This window comes from Monodon monoceros, unplaced genomic scaffold (assembly GCF_005190385.1).
Source record: "Monodon monoceros isolate NGI ecotype Baffin Bay Population unplaced genomic scaffold, NGI_Narwhal_1 Super_Scaffold_20, whole genome shotgun sequence".
Classification (NCBI taxonomy): Eukaryota; Metazoa; Chordata; class Mammalia; order Artiodactyla; family Monodontidae; genus Monodon; species Monodon monoceros.
Window position 1 is genome coordinate 118,025,108 of NW_021703777.1, and position 23,673 is coordinate 118,048,780.

At 34.2% G+C, this 23,673-nt stretch overlaps 1 protein-coding gene across 6 annotated transcripts in view; it reads left to right on the plus strand.

The window, feature by feature from the left end:
- KIAA1109 (KIAA1109 ortholog) overlaps positions 1-23,673 on the plus strand; it is a 208,138-nt gene that overhangs the window by 99,988 nt on the left and 84,477 nt on the right. For all 6 annotated transcript variants that reach the window (XM_029234854.1, XM_029234856.1, XM_029234857.1 and 3 more), the window contains 17 exons: positions 979-1,237; positions 2,414-3,251; positions 5,467-5,537; positions 6,080-6,253; positions 6,732-6,852; positions 7,829-7,975; positions 8,364-8,491; positions 8,823-9,022; positions 10,291-10,488; positions 11,153-11,364; positions 14,660-14,811; positions 15,273-15,423; positions 15,591-15,743; positions 17,370-17,610; positions 18,711-18,853; positions 21,913-22,132; positions 22,589-22,747. In XM_029234854.1, coding sequence (XP_029090687.1) covers positions 979-1,237; positions 2,414-3,251; positions 5,467-5,537; positions 6,080-6,253; positions 6,732-6,852; positions 7,829-7,975; positions 8,364-8,491; positions 8,823-9,022; positions 10,291-10,488; positions 11,153-11,364; positions 14,660-14,811; positions 15,273-15,423; positions 15,591-15,743; positions 17,370-17,610; positions 18,711-18,853; positions 21,913-22,132; positions 22,589-22,747 — 3,567 coding nt within the window. The remainder of the gene's footprint in view (positions 1-978; positions 1,238-2,413; positions 3,252-5,466; positions 5,538-6,079; positions 6,254-6,731; positions 6,853-7,828; positions 7,976-8,363; positions 8,492-8,822; positions 9,023-10,290; positions 10,489-11,152; positions 11,365-14,659; positions 14,812-15,272; positions 15,424-15,590; positions 15,744-17,369; positions 17,611-18,710; positions 18,854-21,912; positions 22,133-22,588; positions 22,748-23,673) is intronic.

A 23,673-nucleotide genomic window follows, 5' to 3' on the forward strand; every position in this document is an offset into this window, starting at 1 on the left:
ATGAACACTAGTTTCCTATCACTTAGAAATGACTCAAACCCATTTTTCTTTTGACTTTTGTTGGATTTTTACATTTGTGGTGGTAGAAGCAAATAATATTACTTATACTGTAAGTTCTTAAGTCTTCTTACCGCTTAAGTTCCATCTAGAAGTGCCTTCTGCTTGGAGAGATGTTTTCTCCTACTAGTATGTTCTTCTTTCTTGAGTAGCACAAGGATGGCTGGAGGAGAGGGGAAGTAGGGCAGTAGTTAATTTTTGGATCTAAGCAGCTATAGAATTCTCCTTTTATCCCTCTCCACCCCCAATTTACATAACATATCACAGGGCTCTTATAAAAGACTGAGAAAATGTTCCAAATTAAAGAAAACATGACAACTGAATGTAATAATATACAGACCTAGATTGGATCCTATACTGGAGAGGGCAGAAGTGCTTTAAAGGACATTATTGGGTCATTTGAGAAAATTGGAAAGCACGTGGTAGACTAGATAACAGTATGGTATAAACACCAAATATACCAAGTTGATAATTATACTGTGTTTTTGTATTATTCTTAGGAAATAAACCTTTAAGTTTAGGGTAAAAACCTACTACATCTGCAAATTACTCTCAGATGGTTCCAAAAATATTATGTCTATTTATAAAAATAGAGTAAATGGGGGCAAAGTGTTTAAGATAGGTAATTTCGAGTAAAATATCTTTGATGGCTTGATTACCACTCTTGAAAGTTTTCTAAGTTGGAAAATTTTCATATAAATAGCTTAAAAAAAGAAAATTCACTGTGTATGGACTCTGGATTCATACTTATGTTGATATCTTTCTGTAGTGTTTAGCATATTGCTATGTGAAATTAGTTACTTGTGCTTTTTTAAAATGATTATATACTTAAAAACAGGGAATTGGATTAAGTTATCATATTTTTCATAGATTGCTTTTGAAATTATTATGTTTATGTAACTCACTTTTTTGTTTGTTTAGGTAATGTGAATGGCATGAAGAGGAAAGAATGGGAAAACAAATCAGTGGGAATAGAAGTAGAGAGAAAAACTCAGCACCTTAGTCTTCAAGTACCATTACGATCTCATAGCTCATCCTCTTCTTCAGAAGAGAATAGTAGCTCTAGTGCTGCACAGCCTCTATTGGCTGGTGAAAAGGAAAGTCCCTCTTCTGTTGCCGATAATCATTTGGTTCAAAAAGAATTCTTGCATGGTACGAAAAGAGATGATGGCCAAGTGAGGTCAGTATTCAATTAGATTTAGAAACCTGATCATAGGATTACAAGTGCTTAAAACTGTGGCAAGGAAAACTTCTCTCCTCTCAACTCACCTGTTGTAGAGAATTTTTTCTCCTCCTGAACTTATTTTTAAATGTCCATTTGCTGTTGTTTTTCTGATTACAAAAGTAATACATATATATTCATTCCAGATGCTAGGAAAATACAGAAAAGTATAAGAAAAATGAATATTTCTTGTCATCCCACCACTGAGAGTGAACCATTGTTAACATTTGGATATTATCCTTCCAGTGTGTTGAATATTTTTTGGTCCTTCTTTTGGCCCCTAGTTGATTACTTGCTTCTTGAAATACACTTTCCTCTCGACTTGATAGCACATTTCAGATTTTCCTCCCATCTCCTTGGCTTTTCCTTCTCCATCTCTATTTCTAAGTCCTCCATTTTTTTTTCCCTCCCCTTCTTTCTCTTCCTGTTACAGCCTGCCATTTGTTAAATGTCATTATCCCTTAAGACTGTTATGTACCCTTTTCTCCACTGACTCTATACTGTTTCCCTAGGCAGTCTTAGTAACTGTTTGGCTTCAATTATGATCTGTAGCTAACATCTTATAAATGTTAAAAACTCCATCCAAAACCTTTGTCCCTATGAACCTAGCTACCTTCTTGATGTTTCATGGAGGGCTCAAACTCAACATATTAAAAAATGATCTTGTGCCTATCATGTTCAACTTGTTGTGCCTCAGTAAACGGCACTAGTATATCAGTTGCTGAAGTCAGAAATATTGGGGTTATCTGTGACTTCTCCCTCTCTCATTTCCTCTCATTTAATCAAAGGCCCCTGGTATGTTTTGTTACATAAACTTTTAAAGGATGTGGGAAAATAAACTTATAAATGCATTAGTGTTCATGGATTATGGATAGAAGATTATACTCTGGGTTTCTTTAAATTTTTATTGTGTTTTAAGTTGCCTCAATTTTTTTTTTTGGAACTCTGTGGAGTAGGAACATATATTGTACTGTTTTGCTACTTTGTATGGATATTTTATTGTAAAAGTTTACAACTTCCTTTATTTGTAAAATAAATGATTAATATATACAGAAAGGATTTTATAAGTACTTCTATTTATACTTAAATTATATGGTGTGCAGTAAATGTTAATAGTTTTTCTTTCTGTTTTAGCATTCCTACAGAAATTTCAGGAAATAGCCCTGTGTCTCCTAATACTCAGGATAAGTCAGTAGGTCAGTCTCCTCTGAGATCTCCCTTGAAACGACAAGCCTCTGTATGTTCCACCCGACTTGGAAGTACCAAGAGCCTTACTGCTGCTTTTTATGGGGACAAGCAGCCTGTTACAGTTGGAGTCCAGTTTAGTAGTGATGTCTCCCGAAGTGATGAAAATGTACTAGACTCACCAAAGCAGAGAAGAAGTTTTGGTTCATTTCCATATACACCATCAGCAGACTCTAATTCATTTCATCAGTATCGATCAATGGATTCCAGCATGTCAATGGCTGATAGTGAAGCTTACTTTTCTGCAGCTGAAGAATTTGAGCCCATTAGCAGTGATGAAGGCCCTGGAACTTATCCAGGTAGAAAAAAGAAGAAAAAGCAAGCCCAGCAGATTGACTACAGTAGGGGTTCCATATATCACAGTGTAGAAGGACCACTTACTGGCCATGGAGAAAGCATTCAGGATCCTCGGACTCTGCCATTCAAAACTCATCCTTCCCAGGCTTCCTTTGTTTCTGCATTAGGTGGAGAGGATGATGTTATAGAGCATCTGTATGTTGTAGAAAGTGAGAAAACAGCAGAGAGCGAACAGATTACTTCTCAGCAACCTGTGATGAATTGCTATCAGACTTACCTTACACAATTCCAAGTAATTAATTGGTCAGTGAAGCATCCAACCAACAAAAGAACCTCTAAGTCCTCATTGCATCGCCCCCTCGATCTGGATACACCAACCAGTGAAGAAAGCTCATCATCATTTGAACAGCTTTCTGTTCCAACTTTTAAGGTAGAAGGCAAATCATTAATTTCCACTGATAAATTTATGTAGGAAAATTGATTTTTAAGATATTTAAAAAATTACTCTCTCAGTCATTTTGCTACTTTTCTTAAAGATAAAATTCCTGAAGTCATGGCTTCATGTACGACAGTAGGCCTCAGGTTTATTGATGAGTATTATAAATTTAAGCATATAAAATTAAGGAATAGTTTCAGATTTGATCGTCAGAGTATTAACAATTAACGTATAGTCTGTGTCAACATTATATTCTAAGATTAGGATCATGTCTCTGTGAATTCATATTTTCTGTGTCTTAAAAGTAAAATTTTGAAATAGTTTTTAATTGTTGGTGTTCTATTATATTAATCCTTAACTGCTTCTATGCAAATCCAGTTCTGTACACTTGGTATTTGAGATCTTATAATTTAGTATTAATTAATTATTGTCCATTTCTGTAATGTATTCTGTAAATAGCTTTTTTTTTTAGGAAAGCTAAAAATAGGTCAAAATAAATTTAGTGATAATATCCAATATGAAGACATTTTTATAAAATTATAAATTTATAAGAGAACTTTTTATGATTTTAAAGACCAAAATTGAGCATATAAAATCTTATGGAACTGATTAACAATTGAAAAATCTCATGTGGTATATACTAACATGTACATATATACTTGTTTGAAGTGTCTAAATGTTAATATTCTCATATTCAGATATTTATTATATACTACCGTGTGTTAGTCATTTGATGTTCAATGGTGAGGGAAACAGACATGGGGCTTATAGTTTAGGGTGAGAGACGGGCAGTAAATAGATAAATGGATAAGTACAGTATATGATTATAAATTCAGAAGTGTTATGAAGATAAAGGATGCTGGGATAGAGAATAATGGGGAGTGGGGCTGCCTAGCTTGTATTGACATGAAAGGTCAATCACAGGAGGTAATATTTAAACTGAAACTTAAAGGATGAGGAGGAATTGAGGAAGGGAAGACTTAGGGGCTCTATATACTATATTCAGGGCACAGGCATCGGCCTTGCTGAAGTTCTAAAGTGGGAAAGAAGTCAGTGTGCATGAGACATAGTGAGTTAGCAGAGAGCTTTGCACATGGTGAGGTTAGAGACCTGAACAAAGGCGAGGCCATTAAGGACCTGTAGACCAGGGTATCAGTAATTAGAATTTTAATTTCATTGGGAAATTCATGAGAGCTTTAAGGAAATGTGATGTGATCTCATGTACTTTGGCTACTAAGTGGAACAGAATTGGGGTGATCACCTAGGAGGCTGTCGCAGCAGCCTGTGCAAGAGATGATGGGCTTGGACCTAGTGATGGAAATGTGATAAGTGGAGTGAAATATCCTTAGAGATAAATGCATTTGAGTAATATGTATTGAAGGAAGAAGAAACAGAGAGTCACAAAATTTTGATTTTAAGGTTGTGCCCATTTCTTATCTTGCCTAAGTTACCCATGCCAACATTTTAAAATGTTCTCTTTATTCCATGTGAAAATATGTTGGTAAATGAATGTTCCAGTATAAAACTGAATTGCACTTGCTCTGAAAAATAGAGGTTAGAATTGCTATGAGAGGTTAGAATTATTGTAGTATTTTCAATAAATCTAGTTTGATTAGGCAGTCAAATCTCTGGAGAAAATAAGTCAAGGAATTCATATCTTTAAACAACTTCAAAAATAGAACATAAGAAAGTTATTTTTCTTCATTAAATCTAAATAACAGGCTAGCATTTAAAGGGGTTTAGTTTGGTTATTCAAGTGCATTATTTATTTTATTTGTTATCTTTTATGGATATAAAATACAATCTAGCATTTCCTATAATTTAATGTTACTCTGGGATTCTTTCCCACTTAAAAGTTGATTGTGCTACAAGACTCTAAAATTAGCTTTTTCTAAGAAAAGCACAATTTAAAGAGGAACTATGGAGGAAAGACATTTGAAGCACTTGCTTTTAAGCTTTAGTTGTATAGTCTACTCTTGCTGAATCCTCACAGCCCTACTCTGTCATTTTTCTGAATAATTAGAAAATGAAATTGCCAGTTGAATATTTCCTGTGATTTTTTTCAATTTGTTAAATATTTATATCATACATATCAAAATCACATTAACAAGGTAATTTGGATAGTCACAAGTATCAGTTTATAGCATAAAATTACAGAATAATTAATATTAAAATTCTAGTCTATAAGTAATGTTTTATATTATTCTAGGTTATCAAACAAGGGCTCACAGCTAACTCTTTACTAGACAGAGGAATGCAGCTTTCAGGATCAACTTCAAAGTAAGTAAAAATTATATACTTTTGAAGTTTAAAGTCAGTCTTTCTTGATTATGAGATACAGAGAGTTCGTTCTGAGGAATAACCACTCTTTACTTGACTGTAGTCTTTATTTTTTGAATAAATAGACCCAAATAATTCAACTCTGTTGTCTTTCATGGCTTTGCCTACATGTATAAGTAGTCAGTAACATTTCTTTTTGACATACTATGCAAACCATAACTTGGCATATTAAAATTGGGAACTAACAAGAATTCAGTATTATAATTTTCATATTTTGGTAGAGCCCTGCCAAGTAAATATATCAAATTTTTTTTTGTCATTTGATGTATTAACCATCTTTGATCAATTTGCATTTTACTGCCTCATTTGTCTTGTCCTTGAAGAGCATTTGGGACATATAATATCTAGTCCAATTTCATGAAATTTTTAGTTGAAATAAGTATAAGTTTAAGGGTCACTCATCTTAAGGAAGCTCCAACTTCTATTTTTTTCATATATATACTGGTCTTTTTAATATATACTTTGCTTGTTAAATTGTATAGTACACCATATACTCCTCTGGAAAAGAAAGCTGTTGATAACACAGATGATGAAACATTAACAGAAGAGTGGACCTTGGATCAACCAGTCTCTCAGACCAGAACAACAGCCATAGTTGAAGTAAAAGGAACCGTTGATATTGTTCTGACTCCCCTAGTGGCTGAAGCTTTAGACAGGTATTAATTTTGTCTAAAACTACAACTACTATTTTATAAAATAATAAGTGTATGTGATATAGTATTTTCATGAAAAAGAATGATGATGGCTATTTTGATTGAATAAAAATGAAAATATATTTTAAAAAGACTATGTTTCAGTTATCATTTGTTAGTTTTTCAGCCTAAATAATTATATATTGCAATATTATAATGTTATATTACATTGTATTTTCTACTTTTTGCTTTTGGGCTGATAAGCATAAAATTTACCAAATACCCAGGAACTAATTATTAAGTTTGATATTCTTACTACTGTCTGGTTAATGCAGGTATAAAGAGGAAATAATATATTGTCTGTCCTGCAAGGAGATATAGTCTATCTAGGGAGACAAAACTAAGATGAATAAAATCTAGAATGGAACATAATGGGATAGATTAGATAAACTAGATCATAAGTGATATTAAAATGTTTCATAGACTGTTTTTCTTCCCTCAGGTATATTGAAGCCATGGTTCATTGTGCTAGTACTAGACATCCAGCTGCAATTGTGGATGATCTACATGTCAAAGTCCTCAGGGAAGCTGTCCAAAATAGCAAGACTACCTTCTCAGAAAATGTAAGAACCTTTTGTTCAGTGAGTGTGGCAAATTGAGTATTCTTCACAGGTGCATAATATCCAACCTTGAAAAAAATTTGAATATACTAAAATTTTATTAGCCATTTAAATTGGAATACGTGAACATTTCTAAATAATCTTTATATGTCATTGGCTCCATAAGAGACAGCATAAGAGGAGTAAAATATTTTTTAAAATGTAGCATTATTTTTTCTTTTATTTTGGAAGTAGTTTTATTCTAAGCCTTTCCTAAAGAGCTTTGGTCCTGAGTGAATGAGTATTGTTTAGGAGTGGTACATTCATTTACTAAGAAAGCAAATCTGCATATTATTTTGGCTTTCCTCTGTGATTAGATAACTCGTATCTTAATAGTTTTGAGGTTATTTTTGTTCACCTCGGTGAATCAAGTCACTCACTGTCTTCTGGTGTGCGATATTTTACTTAACACTGTGGTCCTAGTCACAAAGCCAGTTTCTTAGCAGTCATATCCTGGTGATTAATCCTCATCTAGTGATTGTCCACTTGACTTTCAGTTGTATCTGAGTCGCATTTGGACTATGGACCAGAGGCAAGGTGAAAGTAAAGCTGATTGTTTTTAGTGATCCAGTTATTCAAGATATATTGGCATTTCATGTGATAGGTAGTTTGGCTAGAGGAGTACAAATCAAAAAAGAAATTTGAAAATATTCCCAGCCAACAAGGAGCTAATTATCAGAAACCAAATATGTTCTCAAGTACATGTTTTTATGTAGGCTGATTTTGCTTTATTTTATATCACTTCTCTCAACACTGGGGCTGCCAGTCTATTTTCTAGCTTTTCTAAGGTTTGGACTTTAAGCCTGGGAATGCTAAACCAGAGGGCAGCTGGTACCTAGATGGGTATAAAGGAGCACAGTGAATAACAAGTTGCTGTTGTAGATGATATGGAAATTACGAAAGGTCTGTGAAATAATAATTCCGCTTTCAATCTTTTTAGCTATCTTCCAAACAGGATGTTAGAGGAACAAAAACTGAACATTCTACCATAGGAATGACTAACCAAGGACAAGCACAGACAAATCTTACAATGAAGCAAGATAATGTAACAATTAAAGGCCTTCAGGCTAATGTTAGCATACCAAAGGTAAAAATTTAATATTTAAACAAGTTTTCCTGAAAGAGAATATTTTGGTGGTTTTTATCCTTTGTATTTATTAAACTGAATGGTGGTAGAATAGATTATAATATCAAAAATATATATTTTATTTCCTTGATGATCTAATGTAACATTTAATGTAATGTAAATAGTTTACTTAAGCAGAATGTTGGGTAATATTTACTAAAAAAATTCACATTGATCCAGTAAGAATTTAATTATTATTTTATGAGAGTTTATAAGCTTCTCCTTCATTACTCTCATACACATAGATATGCCATTTCTAATGGTAGTTTTTCATTTTCCTATATATCTTATGTTTAAGTGATAACTTTTTACTTTTCAACTCTGAATTATGTGACATTTTGTGTGTTAGGTGAACTTATGTTTGTTACAAGCCTCAGTGGAAGAATCTCCGAGTACAGCTCCTAGTAGAAGTGTGACTCATGTTTCCTTAGTAGCACTGTGTTTTGACAGAATTGCTACACAAGTTCGTATGAACAGGTAAGAAAGAGTTTATTAATTTGAGCCATGACTATCTTGCTGGATGTAAAAACAAGCTTTAACCATCCTTTTAATACATTTCGGAAAATTCTAATGTTAAAACTCAGAACTGGTATTGGAATTTCAAATCTCACTTTAAGATTAGCAAAGTAGGTTTTAAAAAGTTTGTACTGTTTTTATTCATACTATCTTTTAGTAAACACTGAAGAATTTGTTATTAATATTGGTTTAATTAAAATAGTGGATTTTAAAAAAAATACTAGTTAAATGTTTTTACTGAACTATGTATTATTTAAATGTTAACCATCATACTCTTTCTTTTTTCATAAAGAGGTGTGGTTGAAGAGACTTCAAACAGTGCAGACCCTGGTAGAACATCAAATTTTGATAGGTATGTTCATGCCACTAAGATGCAGCCTCAGTCATCAGGATCTCTCAGATCAAACGCTGGAGCGGAAAAAGGCAAAGAGATTGCAGCCAAGTTAAACATTCATCGAGTTCATGGGCAACTGAGGGGTCTTGATACAACGGGTAGGAGTCTACAACATATTTTTCTTTGACATGTATAAATGTAAGAGGATTTTGCAAAAGGAAACATAATTTTTTTTCCTTTGAAGTTTGCTACAATTTGAGTATTTTATCAATATAAGAAAGAGAAAGGTGTTTCTGTATATATTGAACACATAGTATTTAACTATTCATTACTCACATTCTACGCAGGATGGAAGGTAAACTTTGGTGGGAAGGTGGGTGGTATGGCCCCAAATTAGAAACTGCTTCTATCTCGCATCTGTTTTCTTCATGGTATCTGTTTGCTCACTGTAGAACACAGAGAGTATGATCTTTATAGTCTTTCTTTCTTTTTAAAATCATCCTGTAGACACAGCTTTGTTAGAAAGAATTAATAGTGGTATCAAAAGCAGGTAGTCAGATCTGTAAAATATAGCAGCAATAAGAATAATAGACATGGCTGTGCTTCTTAATATCTTTGAAGAATTTTTAATGAACTGAGGAAATTATCATAGTTGACTGCTACATGAAAGGTGGGAACCAAAGCTGGATTTGTAAAATGATCTCTAAAGAGCTAGAAGAAAACTTAGTTCAGACGTAAACAAGTTATCTCTGGGTGGTAAATTTACATGTGTTTTTTTTATCTTCTTTTTGCTTTTCTGTATTCATTAGCTGTAATCAGAGAAAGAAATGAAAAAACAGTAAGATAAACTAAAAATCTCTGCCAGACACTCAGGACGTTGGCTCCCATATTGCATATTGAAGGGGATGGAATTATGGCAATATCTGAGATGAATTGTTATATAAAATATGTTAGCATAAAGCAATCTTTGAGTGAAAGCTATAGTTTTCCTGGAAAATAATGTTTTTCCTAAGGCTAGGTAATTAATTAAAATAATTTTTTATTTTGTAAAATGATGAGAAAGTATTTAAAAATAGTTTACTATGAAGCTGAATTATTCAGGAACTTTTTAAGTTTAGATTTTTAGAGTACCCTATGATCTCTCAGAAATGAATTTATCCTGTCTCTGAGCACTTATCTATTAATTATGGAATCTTCTTTTCTCCCTCTAACTTCAACATGATTCTGGCACTTTTTAAGTAGTATGACATTAGGCAGCACTATTTTAGAAATTGGTTGGTTCATTTGTTTATTTTTCTTTTTGACAGAATACTAAGATATCTTTTAAGACAGCCACTGTGCCACATGCTTACATTATTTGTTGTTTTTAAAAAATATACAAACCTCTGTCTTTAAAAATGGTCATTTTGTTTTCTTTTGATAATAGATATTGGTACCTGTGCCATCACTGCTATCCCCTTTGAGAAGTCCAAAGTTTTATTTACTCTTGAAGAGTTGGATGAGTTTGCTTTTGTGGATGAAACTGATCAGCAAGCTGTTCCAGATGTAACTCGAATAGGTCCCAGCCAAGAAAAATGGGGTTGGATAATGTTTGAATGTGGACTTGAAAATTTAACCATAAAAGGTAAGCTTTTTATAAAAATTTCTGCTTAAGTGGGGAACAAATTGGCCACACATTGCTGAAAAGTTTTGAACAATCATGACTTTCAGTAACCTGAATCAGCATATTCATGCAGAAAGTGTGGCATCTGGGATTATTTACTAGGAGTGGTGCCCCATCCCAATTGCGTAAGTGGAGCTTAATGAAATTATTGTGTGATTCAAAACTAGCAGAGCATCTAGACATGTAAAATGCCTGAGCAAAGCAGTGCATAGTTCAGAAAAAATTCTCAAATAAAATATAAAGCCTCTTAACTTTTGGAAGTTTGCATCTTTGGAAACTGGATCTTTGACTAGTAGAGCCTTGCCATATACGATGAAAATACTGTAAATCCTTTATTCAGCGATACTGACTTATATTTATTTTCTTTTACATTACTGACTAATACATTAAAATAGGAAAGCTGAATTGTGTATAAGACTTTTAGGCTTAGTTATATATAATAGTAGTGTATATGCCTGTAATTCCTTACCTGATATTGCAATATTATATCACTTTATAGATAAGGGCAAAGTTTTGGTGAGAAAAAAATCTTCATGAGATTTTTATTTTTTATTTTTATGGATATGATAGAGACAGCATTGAGACACCCAGTGTTTTTAATAAATAAATTCTTTCATTTGTATAGGAGGAAGACAGTCTGGTGCTGTTTTATATAATACTTTTGGAACTATGGGTAAAGCTAATGTCACGGAAAGGGGTGGAGTGCTGACATCCAATAATTCTTCTGATTCTCCAACTGGCAGCGGCTATAATACTGATGTCTCTGATGATAATCTTCCTTGTGACCGAACAAGCCCTTCTTCAGACTTAAATGGAAATTCTGTTTCCGATGAACAAGTTGGTGAATTTCTAATAATAATAATGATTTGGGAAAATAAAATAGAAAACTACATACCTAATTCACATTTAATTTCTGGAGTATATTTCCTTGTCTTTCCATGTTGTGGATTTTGCTTAAATGGTAGCCAAGGCATTTTGGTGATTATACTCTACTAGAGTATAATTGCTAAAATGTAGGCACCATATTATAGATATATTTATATCTGTCATAGTACCTAGCATAATATTTTGCTTATGTTAAGTACTTAATTATATTTGTTGAATTAATGAATTAATAGAATTTCAGAAAGGCAGGCTTTATTTTTATCTTATTTGAAGGATTTTAGCAGAACTCATTTTTTAAATAAACAGTTTTGTTATTGGTAGTATTTCATGTAAGTTTAAATATTTTTGTCAGTATCTACCTATTTCATTTGGAAGCCTGAAGAACACCTTACATGCAACTCATATTTTTTCATATTTTTATTGTATAATTTCATGGTGATGAATATAGTAACAGCAATAATGAAAATATTCAAAATTCTAGACTACAGAATAGTTGTACTACTACCTGATTGGTGACCTTGGGCACATTATTATTTTTTATTTTATTTTTTTTTACTGTCTCCTATGTTTCTGAAATAGGAGTACTATAATGATATTGACCTAGAGTTGTGGAGGTTGAAGGAGGCAGTACATATGAAAGACTTAACTCGGTGTCTACAGCATAGAAAGAACTTGGTAAATGTTGTTCTTAAACACACATAACACTTCTGATCATTTGGAAATTAGATCAATTGAAGAGGAAAGAAACCACCTTTTAACTAAGAAATGTGTCTTGGGTATCTAGTATGCATTGGCAAATCACTCCTGAACCCAGGTTTCTGGGAATTTATTTTTGAAAAGTTTATTTTGATTTGATGCATAGTAAAGGGTTTTAATCACAGTTTTCTTGTGAGGTCTTTGGAAGTATTTGAGAGCTGGGTGGGGATTAGCACTTCGATTAAGGAAATTAAAATATATAGCAGCTGCTCACTGAACAAAGAGCTCGGAAGAACCTATCTGTTCTTTCCTTCTCCTTCACCTTCTAAAATACTTGACAGAAACTCAGGTATCTTCCTGAATCTCTCTGATCCTGTTCTCCTTGGTGGAAGTCCTCGAATTGTGTAACGTTGCTTTCTTTTGGTTCTCTGACTTTTCTTGGTCCATCTCCTTATGCAGTTCATTGTCCTTCATAAATGTGGGTGTCCCCCCATGTTCTGTTCTTGGCTACCCTTCTTGCTCTTTGTCCACTCCCTCACTTGTTTCATTTCCTAGTCCAGGTCCGTAATTTGATGACACTGCTCTTTCCCATCAGTTATGCCTTCCGCATCAGCCCTTTACCTGAGCTTCAGAATTGTATCCAATGGCCTTTTAGATATCATCATTTAGATGTGCCGTAGGCACCAAAAATTCAGTCAGTCTAAAACCAAGTTTTTTGTTACTTTGCTTCACATGTTGTTATAAGTACTTGCTTATTATCTACAAGCCCCTCTCCCGTTTTTTTTTGTTGTTGTTTGTTTGTTTGTTTTTTGCGGTACGCGGGCCTCTCACTGTTGTGGCCTCACCCGTTGCGGAGCACAGGCTCCAGACGCGCAAGCTCAGCGGCCATGGTTCACGGGCCCAGCCGTTCCGTGGCATGTGGCATCTTCCCAGACCGGGTCACGAACCTGTGTCTCCTGCATCGGCAGGCGAACTCTCAACCACTGCGCCACCAGGGAAGCCCCCCCTCTCCCCTTTTATAAAGTTCAAGTTCCTCTGGACTGTCTTCTGTGTATTTGTATATGCTCAGTTGCCTGGCTCACAGCCCTTGTCTAAAATCCGTGGGCCAGATGTATTTGAGAATTCAGATTTTTTTTCTTTAAAAGAAAGGTAATATGCCGTAGCCCTATATTGCCCCTCTCCCCTTCCCTCTCCCTACTGATAACCACTAGTTTGTTCTCTATATCTGTGAGTCTGCTTCTTTTTTTGCTATATTCACTAGTTTGCTGTATTTTTTAGATTCCATTATAAATGATTAAGACGTGCAAACTATTATGTATAAGCTACAAGGATATATTATACAACACAGGGAATATAGCCAATATTTTATAGTAACTATAAATGGAGTATAACCTTTAAAAATTGTGAGTCACTGTATTGTACTCCTGTAACATACAATATTGTACATCAACTATACTTCAATAAAAAAATAAAATAAAGGTAATATGGTGTGTGTATAAGCTACGTAAACTCCTAGTGGAATCTGAGATAGCACTACATCTTGAAATATTTGAATATTTCTACAGCAAGACATGAATGAAAACACCAAGTGGGATAAATAGTCTCTTACAAGTTCATATCAGATTTTGATGCCACAAAAACAGATTTAGATTTTCAGAATGTTGTGGATTTTGGAATTGCAGATATGGGAATGTGGACTTATATTTAGTGCCTGCTGACTTTAAAATTACTAGGGTCTATGGTTCACATTGTCTTGTAACATTTAGGATTTAAAGCTGTTTTGTGGATACTTTTCATTCCTCAGTCATCCCACAAGAAAATGCCAATCTTTTCTTTATTTTGACCAAGAATATCTAAAAATGAATTAGAAACCTATTAAACAGATATAACAGGCAATGGATTTTGTTTGTTTCTTTAATATTATGCTTCTTACCTCCCTGCATTCTGAAGAGTGGTGATTACATGTTTAAAAAGTATTATTCCTATTTCTCAATACAGATTCAGATTACTAGCATCCAGGATAACTAAGAATTTTTTATTGTATAGTGTTATTTATTTGAACATAGGCTATAATAGTATTTCTTATGGCACTTTATTTGGACGTTTGAAATATTCTATTAAGATAGAATGGAAAATAGATTGCAGTAGGAAGCAGAAGACCTTAATGCTGTCACTCATTCTCCAACTTAATAGTTGTATGACCTCTGGCAAGTCATAAAACTTCTTTCTCTCATCTAGGAAAAGACACAGTATCCCTAAACAAATGTGACTGAATGAAGTGATTGAGAGAAACACTTTAGTTCTAAGATCTCTGATTTATGGTTCGTTACAATGCAGTGTTTTTCAGACTGTGCTCCTTGGAGCTTCAAGGATCCATAGGTATTTCTCAGAATAAGGATTAGGCTGAGCAAGGTTTATGTTACCTGTTTTATATCACGGTGTTATTATCTGTAGAACTTGATTTGATAGAAAGGTTTTGTTCGTAAAACACTCTGTGCTAGTGGTTTTAAGGGACTATACATTAATGTTTTTGGTACCCTGTTTTATATAGGATGAAGGAGTTGAATCTGATGATTTGAAAAAAGATCTACCTTTAATGCCTCCACCTCCAGATTCCTGTAGCATGAAGTTGACCATCAAGGAAATTTGGTTTAGTTTTGCAGCTCCCACCAATGTGAGATCTCCTGCACATGCATTTTCTAGGTAAAAAGTTTTAAAAATATATTACTATCCCTTGATGTTTCTTTATTTTAAGTAACATACAATTCTGTTTCATGTATTTTCTGAATTGTTTTTCTGATATATCTAGTATTAGGGTTGCCAGTTTCTTTTCCATCTTTCCTACTTCATACTTTCTATAGACATTATTCCCAATTTGTTTGACCCTACTTCTTTCCTAGGGTTTTAGTTTTATTTTTACATGTCACCCTGCCATAAGCTTTTTATATACTCTTTTCACCTCTAACAGACTTTTATATTTTTCTTTATTTTCTGTTATCTATTCTTTGCATTTCCTACTTATATGTTCAGAATTTATCTAGTGGTCAAAAGGAAAGGTAATTTTGCCTAACTAAAATAGCCACTAAGTACAGTAGATATGGGAGATTGTTTGAAATACAAACCTTAACACTTGTTTTTATAATTTTTTTTTTTCATTTTAAAAGGCAGCTAAACCTTTTAAGCACTGCAACTCCAGCTGTTGGTGCATGGCTTGTTCCCATTGATCAACTCAAGTCATCCTTAAACAAATTAGAAACCGAGGGAACCCTGAGAATTTGTGCTGTCATGGGATGCATAATGACAGAAGCGTTAGAGGTATGTCTTTCAACAATACAAGGTATCATACAAAGTTTATTATTGAAAATGATCCCTTATTATCATTGCTGGAAAACATCAGACCTGCAAGTTCTTAATTTCTAGATATCTTTTGTTTGTTGTATCTTTGCTGTGTCATTCTGAATCTGTTGTTTTGCTTTTTACAGAATAAAAGTGTACATTTTCCCTTAAGAAGTAAATACAACAGACTTACAAAAGTTGCCCGCTTTCTCCAAGAAAATCCTTCATGTTTACTGTGTAATATACTACATCACTACCTGCACCAGGCAAATTACTCCATCATTGATGACGCTACAATGGTGAGTTACCGGAATCATGTTAGCTTTAAAAAAGCCTCTATTCTGTTGAGTAGCCGTTGACCCACAAGGTTTGAGATGAGTATGGGAAGTCCAAAGGAGAAATGTGGTTAGATATCCAGGCTATTGACAAGATTGGGCTCAAATTAATGGTTTGGCAGTTGCCAGCATGAAAGGGTTAGAAGCTGCGGATATGGATGAGCCTTCTCGGGATGATATGTTGAGTGAGAAACTGGTCAGGGATGGAGCCCTGATAAATACCAAAATTAAAGGAGCATGGAGAGGGTGCATAGAGGTACACAGTGTGCTGAGGAGGGAAAAGAAGAGGTAGAAGGACCAGGAAAGAAGGTTTTAGAAACCAAAGGTATAAAGAATTTCAAGCAAGAGAGTAATCATTAGAGTCAAATTTCACAGAAATGTTTAATAAAATAAGGACTAATTAATGATTGAGGGGGGAATATGTAAGTGTACGAATAAATACAGTATATCTCTGCACTAGAAAAGCACTATGGAAGCACATGATTAGAGGCTTAGAGCTTGAGGACCTCCCTCTCCTCTCCAAGTTTCTGGTCAATAGAAAATACACAGGAAGCTTTAGGCAAATTAGTAATCAATGTATCAGTATTATTAATGGTCAGTCAAGCTCCTGATAACCTCTAATGAAAGAAACTGGAGTAAATTATGGATTTCATAAAGGTATTTAGACCTGAGGCTGGTATAGTGCTTTCTACTCCCACCCTGTGAATTGAAGACTGGGAGATCCACAGTGCAAGTTTAACTTGCCCATCTAGTCACAGGCAGGCATTTCCCACGGATGGATGCTCTGCCGGGATATGGTCTCCATGTAAGAGGAAGAAACACAAGATGACCCTCCTTACTTGAGTTTAGGAATGAAAGGACAGGCTAAGGGGCCTGATGTTCCTCAGAAAGTAAATGAGGTGATTCCTGCCACCTAGTAAATGGCTCTCTTCAGTCAAAGCTATTATTCCTAATACAAGGAATTGTAGGAAAGGGGAGAGGAGTTGCATATTTTCTCCTTAGGCTAAGGCTCCAATAGGCAAATTTTCTTTCGTAAAATCACCACCATGTGGAATAAAATATATTCTAAATTATGTAGTTCTTACTGATCATATATTTAAGTTTCAAAGCAGTTACAAATCCTTCTATGTCTGTCATTTAACTATAGTAATTTATTAATTTTTTAATGTTAAAATAGAGGTGGTTACCTAATCTTTGAAAGAAATAATTTCCTCTTTGCTTGATGAATATTCCAGGTAGCACAAAATACATTTAATTCTTCAGTTGAGCGAAGCAGGTGAAGTGCTTTGAATGCTTCTTAAGGAGAATCCCACTTTACTCCCCATGTTTAGTCTCTTATTTACCTGGTTCTGCTGGGTTGTTTATGATAGAAAGATGCAACATTGTGTTTAGCGATTGAGTTCTATAGTCAGCTTGAGATAGTGACTCTCCTGTGTAAACTTGGACAAATTACTCAACATATAAATTCCAGTTTCCTCATCTCTAAGTGGGAGTTATGAGATTTAAATGAATAAATGTATGCAGAACACTTAAATAGTAACTATTATTGTTACAGTAAGATTACTCCTAACCATGTCATTGTTGTTACAGAGTGATGGCCTTCCTGCTTTGGTAACTTTAAAGAAAGGTTTAGTTGCACTGGCAAGGCAGTGGATGAAGTTTATTGTAGTGACACCAGCCTTTAAAGGAGTGAGTTTACATCGACCAGCTCAGCCCCTGAAACCTCAATCAGCTGTGCACTATGATCATGAAGATGGGCTTGGGCTGGACAATGGAGGTGGTCTTCAAAGTGATACCAGTGCTGATGGAGCAGAATTTGAATTTGATGCAGGTAATTTTGTAAATATTTTTGCTAGATACTATGTACTTGGTAACCTAATACTTGTGATAATTTTAATAATTTTTGTCCCAAATTTGAAATGTCATGGCTTAATTATACAACTATGATTTGTATTAGTCCAAATAAGTGGTAATAATGTTGGAATCTTTATACAGACTTGACTTCTAAGTTTAATTTTGTGAAATACAGAAGATTTCTTCTCCTAATCTATCCAGTACAATTAACAGACATCTTTGTATAACTAGAATGTTTTGAATGAAACACATGAATTTCTTTTTGAAATTTATATTTTTATTTGTCTATTTATCATGCTCCCTATACCAGTCTTTTAAAGATTTGAACTTTGCCTGTTGCCTGTTTGATTCTGAATTTGTATAATGTTTAGAGGTATGCATTCAGCCCACAATTCTGTCATTATAATGACTGTGCCAGAACATAGGCAGTAGATAATGCATTACAGAAATAACATGCATACTTAAATGCTTTTTCAAAGGATAATTTTTATTATCATGATATATAGTACTCAATGAAAATTTATCTTGTGGTATTTTGAAAAAAAATTAAAAGTACCATGGAAAAGGGTAGTAGTCTTAAAATTAGAGCTTTCAGAACATTTATATATAATACTTTACCAAGCTTTTAAAAAATAAATTAGAAAAACTTTGTATTTAACAAATAAATATATTATGTGTAATAGGCTGGATTTTATTATTTAAAAAAATTTCAAGTCTACCCCAAAATTGAAAGAATAGTGCAGTAAACATCCCTTCTAATTATCTGCAAATGCCTAGGTTAATCTGTGAACATTTTGTACTTTCTTCAGCATAGTTGAATTAGTTTTTGATCTCTGTGCCATTTGGGTGACATGTGAAAGACTGAGCAGAAGCTGTTTGTTCCTTTCTTGAGACTGAGTGAGAAGACTGGGGTTTGAAGAATAAAAGACAGAAGAGTGAATGTTATAGCAGAGTGCACAATTAGTTTTTCAAGAAATATGAAAAGTTGAGTTTAGTTACACCACCAGGAACATTGGAGTTGTTGTTTCAAGATTATATGATAATCTATAGCCCACTTATTGTTTTGAACTGTTTCAGCCACAGTCAGTGAACACACAATGCTGCTGGAGGGAACAGCCAACCGGCCTCCACCTGGTAGCTCTGGACCTGTAACTGGAGCTGAGATAATGAGGAAACTATCTAAGACTCATACCCATAGTGACTCTGCATTAAAAATAAAGGTACATTGTTGCTGCCTTTGGTTAGAGTTACTTAGACTTACAGAGAAGACCTAAACTTTTGTTATCTCAAATGTAAATATTAGGTATTTGCCCTAAATATTCAAGTAGTGTTTTTATGTTGAAATTAACATGATTAGTAACTTTTAGTTTACACATTTCTTTGAAAATTATATCAACAGTCAGTAATTAATATTGAACAAGGACTACTTTAACTACCAAGCCTTAGGGCTCTCTTTTCAACTTATTGAATATTGTATTCAATAAAAAACAATATTGAAATGTTGATCAGCTTACAGTTATTAGTTTTAATGAGAAGTTTTATAGGTAGTACATGATCAAAATACAGTTTGAGTTAAGCTAGTTTTATGACTTTAATTACATTTTTTTTGTTTTAAGAAATTTAACCAGTGCTTGATAAAATAAGACATATGGATAGCAGAGTGGTTGACTGCCACTCAGGAGTCAGACTGCCTTGGTTTCAATCCTGCCCCTGCCACTTAATTGCTTTGTGACTAAAGTTTTTAACTGCACTGTGTGTCAGTTTCCTCATATGTTAAAAATGGAGATTATAATAGTAACCTCCTTCAGAAGGTTGCTGTAAGAAATAATGGAGTTGATACATGAAAAATGCTTAGAACAATACCTGGCTCATAGTAAGCACTTAGTAAGTTATTTGCTGTTGTTGTGAGTTACTTATTTTTTGGTAGTTTCCTTTTCTAAGCACTGAAAACAGTAAATAGTTAATATTTTAACTTCCGTTGACAGTCTGGGTATAATCTTAAATTAATAATTAATACCAAGAATCCATTAGGTAAAGTGTATTTTTCACTATATTGAAATATAAAATTTCTACACAGAAAAAAAAAGTATTGTAAACAAAATGGAAAGACATATGACAAAGGGCTAATTTCCTAATGTGTAAGGATCTCTTCCTAATCACTAAAAAGGCACAACCAAATAGAAAATAAAGGCAGTTCACAGAGGAATTCATATACAAATATGAAAATGTATTCTCTTCTAATTAAAGAAATGTAAATGTAAAATAAAATGAGATTCCATTTCCACCTGTCAGGTTGAAAAATCTGAAAGTTTAATAGTATATGTTGGTGAAGATGTAAGAAAACAGACACTTTCATACGGTACTGGGTGGGAGTGTAAACTGGCATAACCTCTTTGAAGAACAGTTTGTCCATTTTTAAATGTAAAATTTTAAATGTAATGCCTTTTAGCAGTATGTCTATGTCCGGGAAGTGTTTCTAAAGAAATGAATGATCATGAATGCTCAAGAACATGAGCACTTATGAGCTCATGAGCACCTCAAATGACTATTTGAGGACTAATAAATTAGTGTACCCTCATATGGATGCCTACTATGAAGACTTCAAAAAGATAAAGTAGGTCTCTAAGTGGATGTGGAATGATCACCAAAGTGCACTGGTTCAAGTAAAAATAAAGTATAGGACAATATGTATCTGTGTGTTAAAAAAGGATAAATATGTATATGTGTTTATATAGTCAAATTATTTATATAAGGATAGATAAGAAATGGTTAAGAGGACTTCTTGGGGAAAGGATCTAGTAGACTGGAGATCAGGAGATACTTTTTATTGACTAGTCTTTTGTGCTTTTGAAAGTTTTATTTTGTGTAAGTATTGTTCTTTTAATTAAAACATTTAATTTGATATACATTTTTTAAAGTTTGGGCTATAGGCTTATTCTATTTCTGCAGTATAGTTACAAGGCTGGGACACTTTTTTTTTTTTTTTTGCTGTACGCGGGCCTCTCACTGTTGTGGCCTCTCCCGTTGCGGAGCACAGGCTCCGGATGCGCAGGCTCAGCGGCCATGGCTCACGGGCCCAGCCACTCCGCGGCATGTGGGATCTTCCTGGACCGGGGCACGAACCCGTGTCCCCTCCATCGGCAGGTGGACTCTCAACCACTGCGCCACCAGGGAAGCCCATGGAACGCTTTAAATTCTCCACCCCTTAATCTGTCTCAGAATTTTTCCTGATTTATAGTTTTTCCAGACGCTCTGATCATATTTAGGTGTTTGCTAATTTTTTAAATTTTTATTTATTTTTTTATTTGGCTGTGTTGGGTCTTCGTTGTTGCGTGCGGGCTTTCTCTAGTTGTGGCGAGCAGGGGCTACTCTCCGTTGCAGTGCGTGGGCTTCTCATTTGCGGTGGCTTGTCTTGTTATGGAGCTCGGGCTCTAGGCGCATGGGGTCAGTAGTTGTGGCTCGTGGGCTCTAGACTGCATGGTCAGTAGTTGCAGTGCACGGGCTTAGTTGCTCTGCGGCATGCGGGATCTTCCCAGACCAGGGATCAGACCCATGTCCCCTGCATTGGCAGGCGAATTCTTAACCACTGCATCACCAGGGAAGTTCCTAGGTGTTTTCTATAATGCTGTTCTCTCTCAGAAATGTTTTTGAGCATTCCTTTGTTTATGGATTACAGAAGTCCAAAGAATTGAAATTAAAAGTGCTTTGTTTCAGATCTCTGCTTTTCAGGATCTTTCTGTCTGCATGGTCTTTCTTTGTACTGTTTTAAACTGATCTGGAATTCCAGTCTTAGATGTGACAGAACAGATATAGATTGGACAATTGTGTAATTTTCGATTTTTTTGTTTTTCTTCAGAGAATTGCTGGAAATTCTTTTTGGTATATTAGAGCTTTACAGAGAATCAGGTCTTAACACAGAAATTATTATCAGAGTACCAAGAAATTATTATCAGAGTACCAAGAAGAGTAGTATAGTATGAAGAATTTTGGGATAGACATCTTAACCACCAGACTCCCTCTTCAGATTTTAAAGGGCATTAATCATTGTTAAAATTAAATGAATGATAATAAATGCTGTCCTTTGTATTGTACTGTAGAGTTATAAAACATTATTACATACATTTGGGATTCACCATAATTCTAATAGACACAAACTGTTTAGATAGACACAGTTGTTTTAATGTAAACAATAACTAGTAATAAAAACAGTGAGTAGTCACAGTTATCAGTAGTCATTTTTATGTGCATAAGAAAGAACCCCATGTTGTTCTTTTTATAGGGCATTCACCCGTATCATTCTCTGAGCTATACCAGTGGTGACACTGCCACAGATTCTCCGGTGCATGTGGGACGTACAGGCATGCCAGTTAAGGAGAGTCCAAGGAAGGAGAGCCTACTCAGCTACCTGACTGGAAGCTTCCCAAGCTTGCACAACCTCCTGGAAGGAACCCCTCAAAGAAGTAGTGCAGCGGTGAAAAGTAGCTCCCTAACGAGAACAGGTATATCCTTAGTTTTGACAATTATAAGCTTACTTCTGTGGGAGATTAAGAAAACAAAAACAGGACTTAACGTTTATTTAGATATATACTTTGGTTGCATACCTTGTCTTTTGTATTACACCTTATCTTTGAGAAAGTATTTTGGGAAACTGTTCTGCTTATAACTTGTTGGTGTCTCGTGCCCTTAGTTTGCATTTTTAAATTGCAACATTTACTATTACTATCAACCTAGGCATGGTGTGGAATGCTGTCTAGGCCAGCCAGCAGTGAATTTTTTCCCATTACGATAGCAATAAATTATTTATTAATGCCTTAATATCCAAATACCAGCATCGTGCAGTGAGTTTAAAGACATGCAAAAGGCAGATAATTTAACCTGACTTTTCAAAAAATAAATCACATTTTCTGCTCCTTAGTACATAAATAATACTATACTCAGTAAAACTTTATTTTCAGGAAACACAATGGCCACTGATATGTTATCTGAACACCCTTTGTTATCTGAACCATCATCTGTGAGTTTCTATAATTGGATGTCAAATGCTGTGGGTAATCGAGGAAGTGTGGTGCAAGAATCTCCTGTTACAAAATCAGGACACAATAGTCTCCCAACAGGTATTGAGCTATCACATTATTTTACTTAACCATCTAAGGGGTACATGTGAAGTTATGTTAAAATCCTGTTTTTCAGAGGATAGGTAAAAAAAATCTCAAACGTTTAAGTACTGTTTAGTTGAAATTGGCTCATTTATGAAATGCCTTTGCTAATATTGCAATTGAGAGAGTCGTAAGCAGTCTCTCAGTGTTCTTGTGGAAAGGCAAATATGTCAAATGCGAGATTATATATAATTTAAAGAGTTTAAAACTTCCATTTAATGTGTGTGGTTTAATTTTCAAAACACCAAGAGGAGGTAAATGAAAAAATGCAAAGTATAATTACAGCATCATGTACCTACAATACAGAAGATACTTTCAGCTTATCCAGAGTCCTCTGAGGCATAATGACAAGCATCTATATACTCTTTATACTTAAATATTTACTTAAATATTTAATTAAATCTGAAGGAGTACTAAAAGGAATAAAGTAAGATTCTTGCCCTCAAGGAGGGAAACAAATGAGGAAAATTTATTAATTTTAAAGGAATATTTATAAGTAGCAGAAAAACAGGCAAAGGATTCACAAAGAAATATTGGTGGCTATTTCCAGTAACATAAATGGAGCCACTCTTTCTTTCCTATTCTTTGCTATCATTTTTTGTTTTTCCAAATTCACTAGATGCATTTATTATTTTACTGTAAAAATGTGTATATATTTTTTAAAAGAATATGTGAAGTAGCCTTTGAACCTAGTTACTGAGGGCAGCTGAAATTAATCTGTGTAACAGCTATAGGATCACTTGTAAATTTTCTTCAGACAAAAAATGTGAAATTATGAAAAGTAGTTGATATATGACTACTTACTCAGTCCTTTTTTTTTGCCAGTGCATGGACCACTTTTGAATCTGGAACTGATCCTAATTGTGACTCTTAAGAGCTCTAAG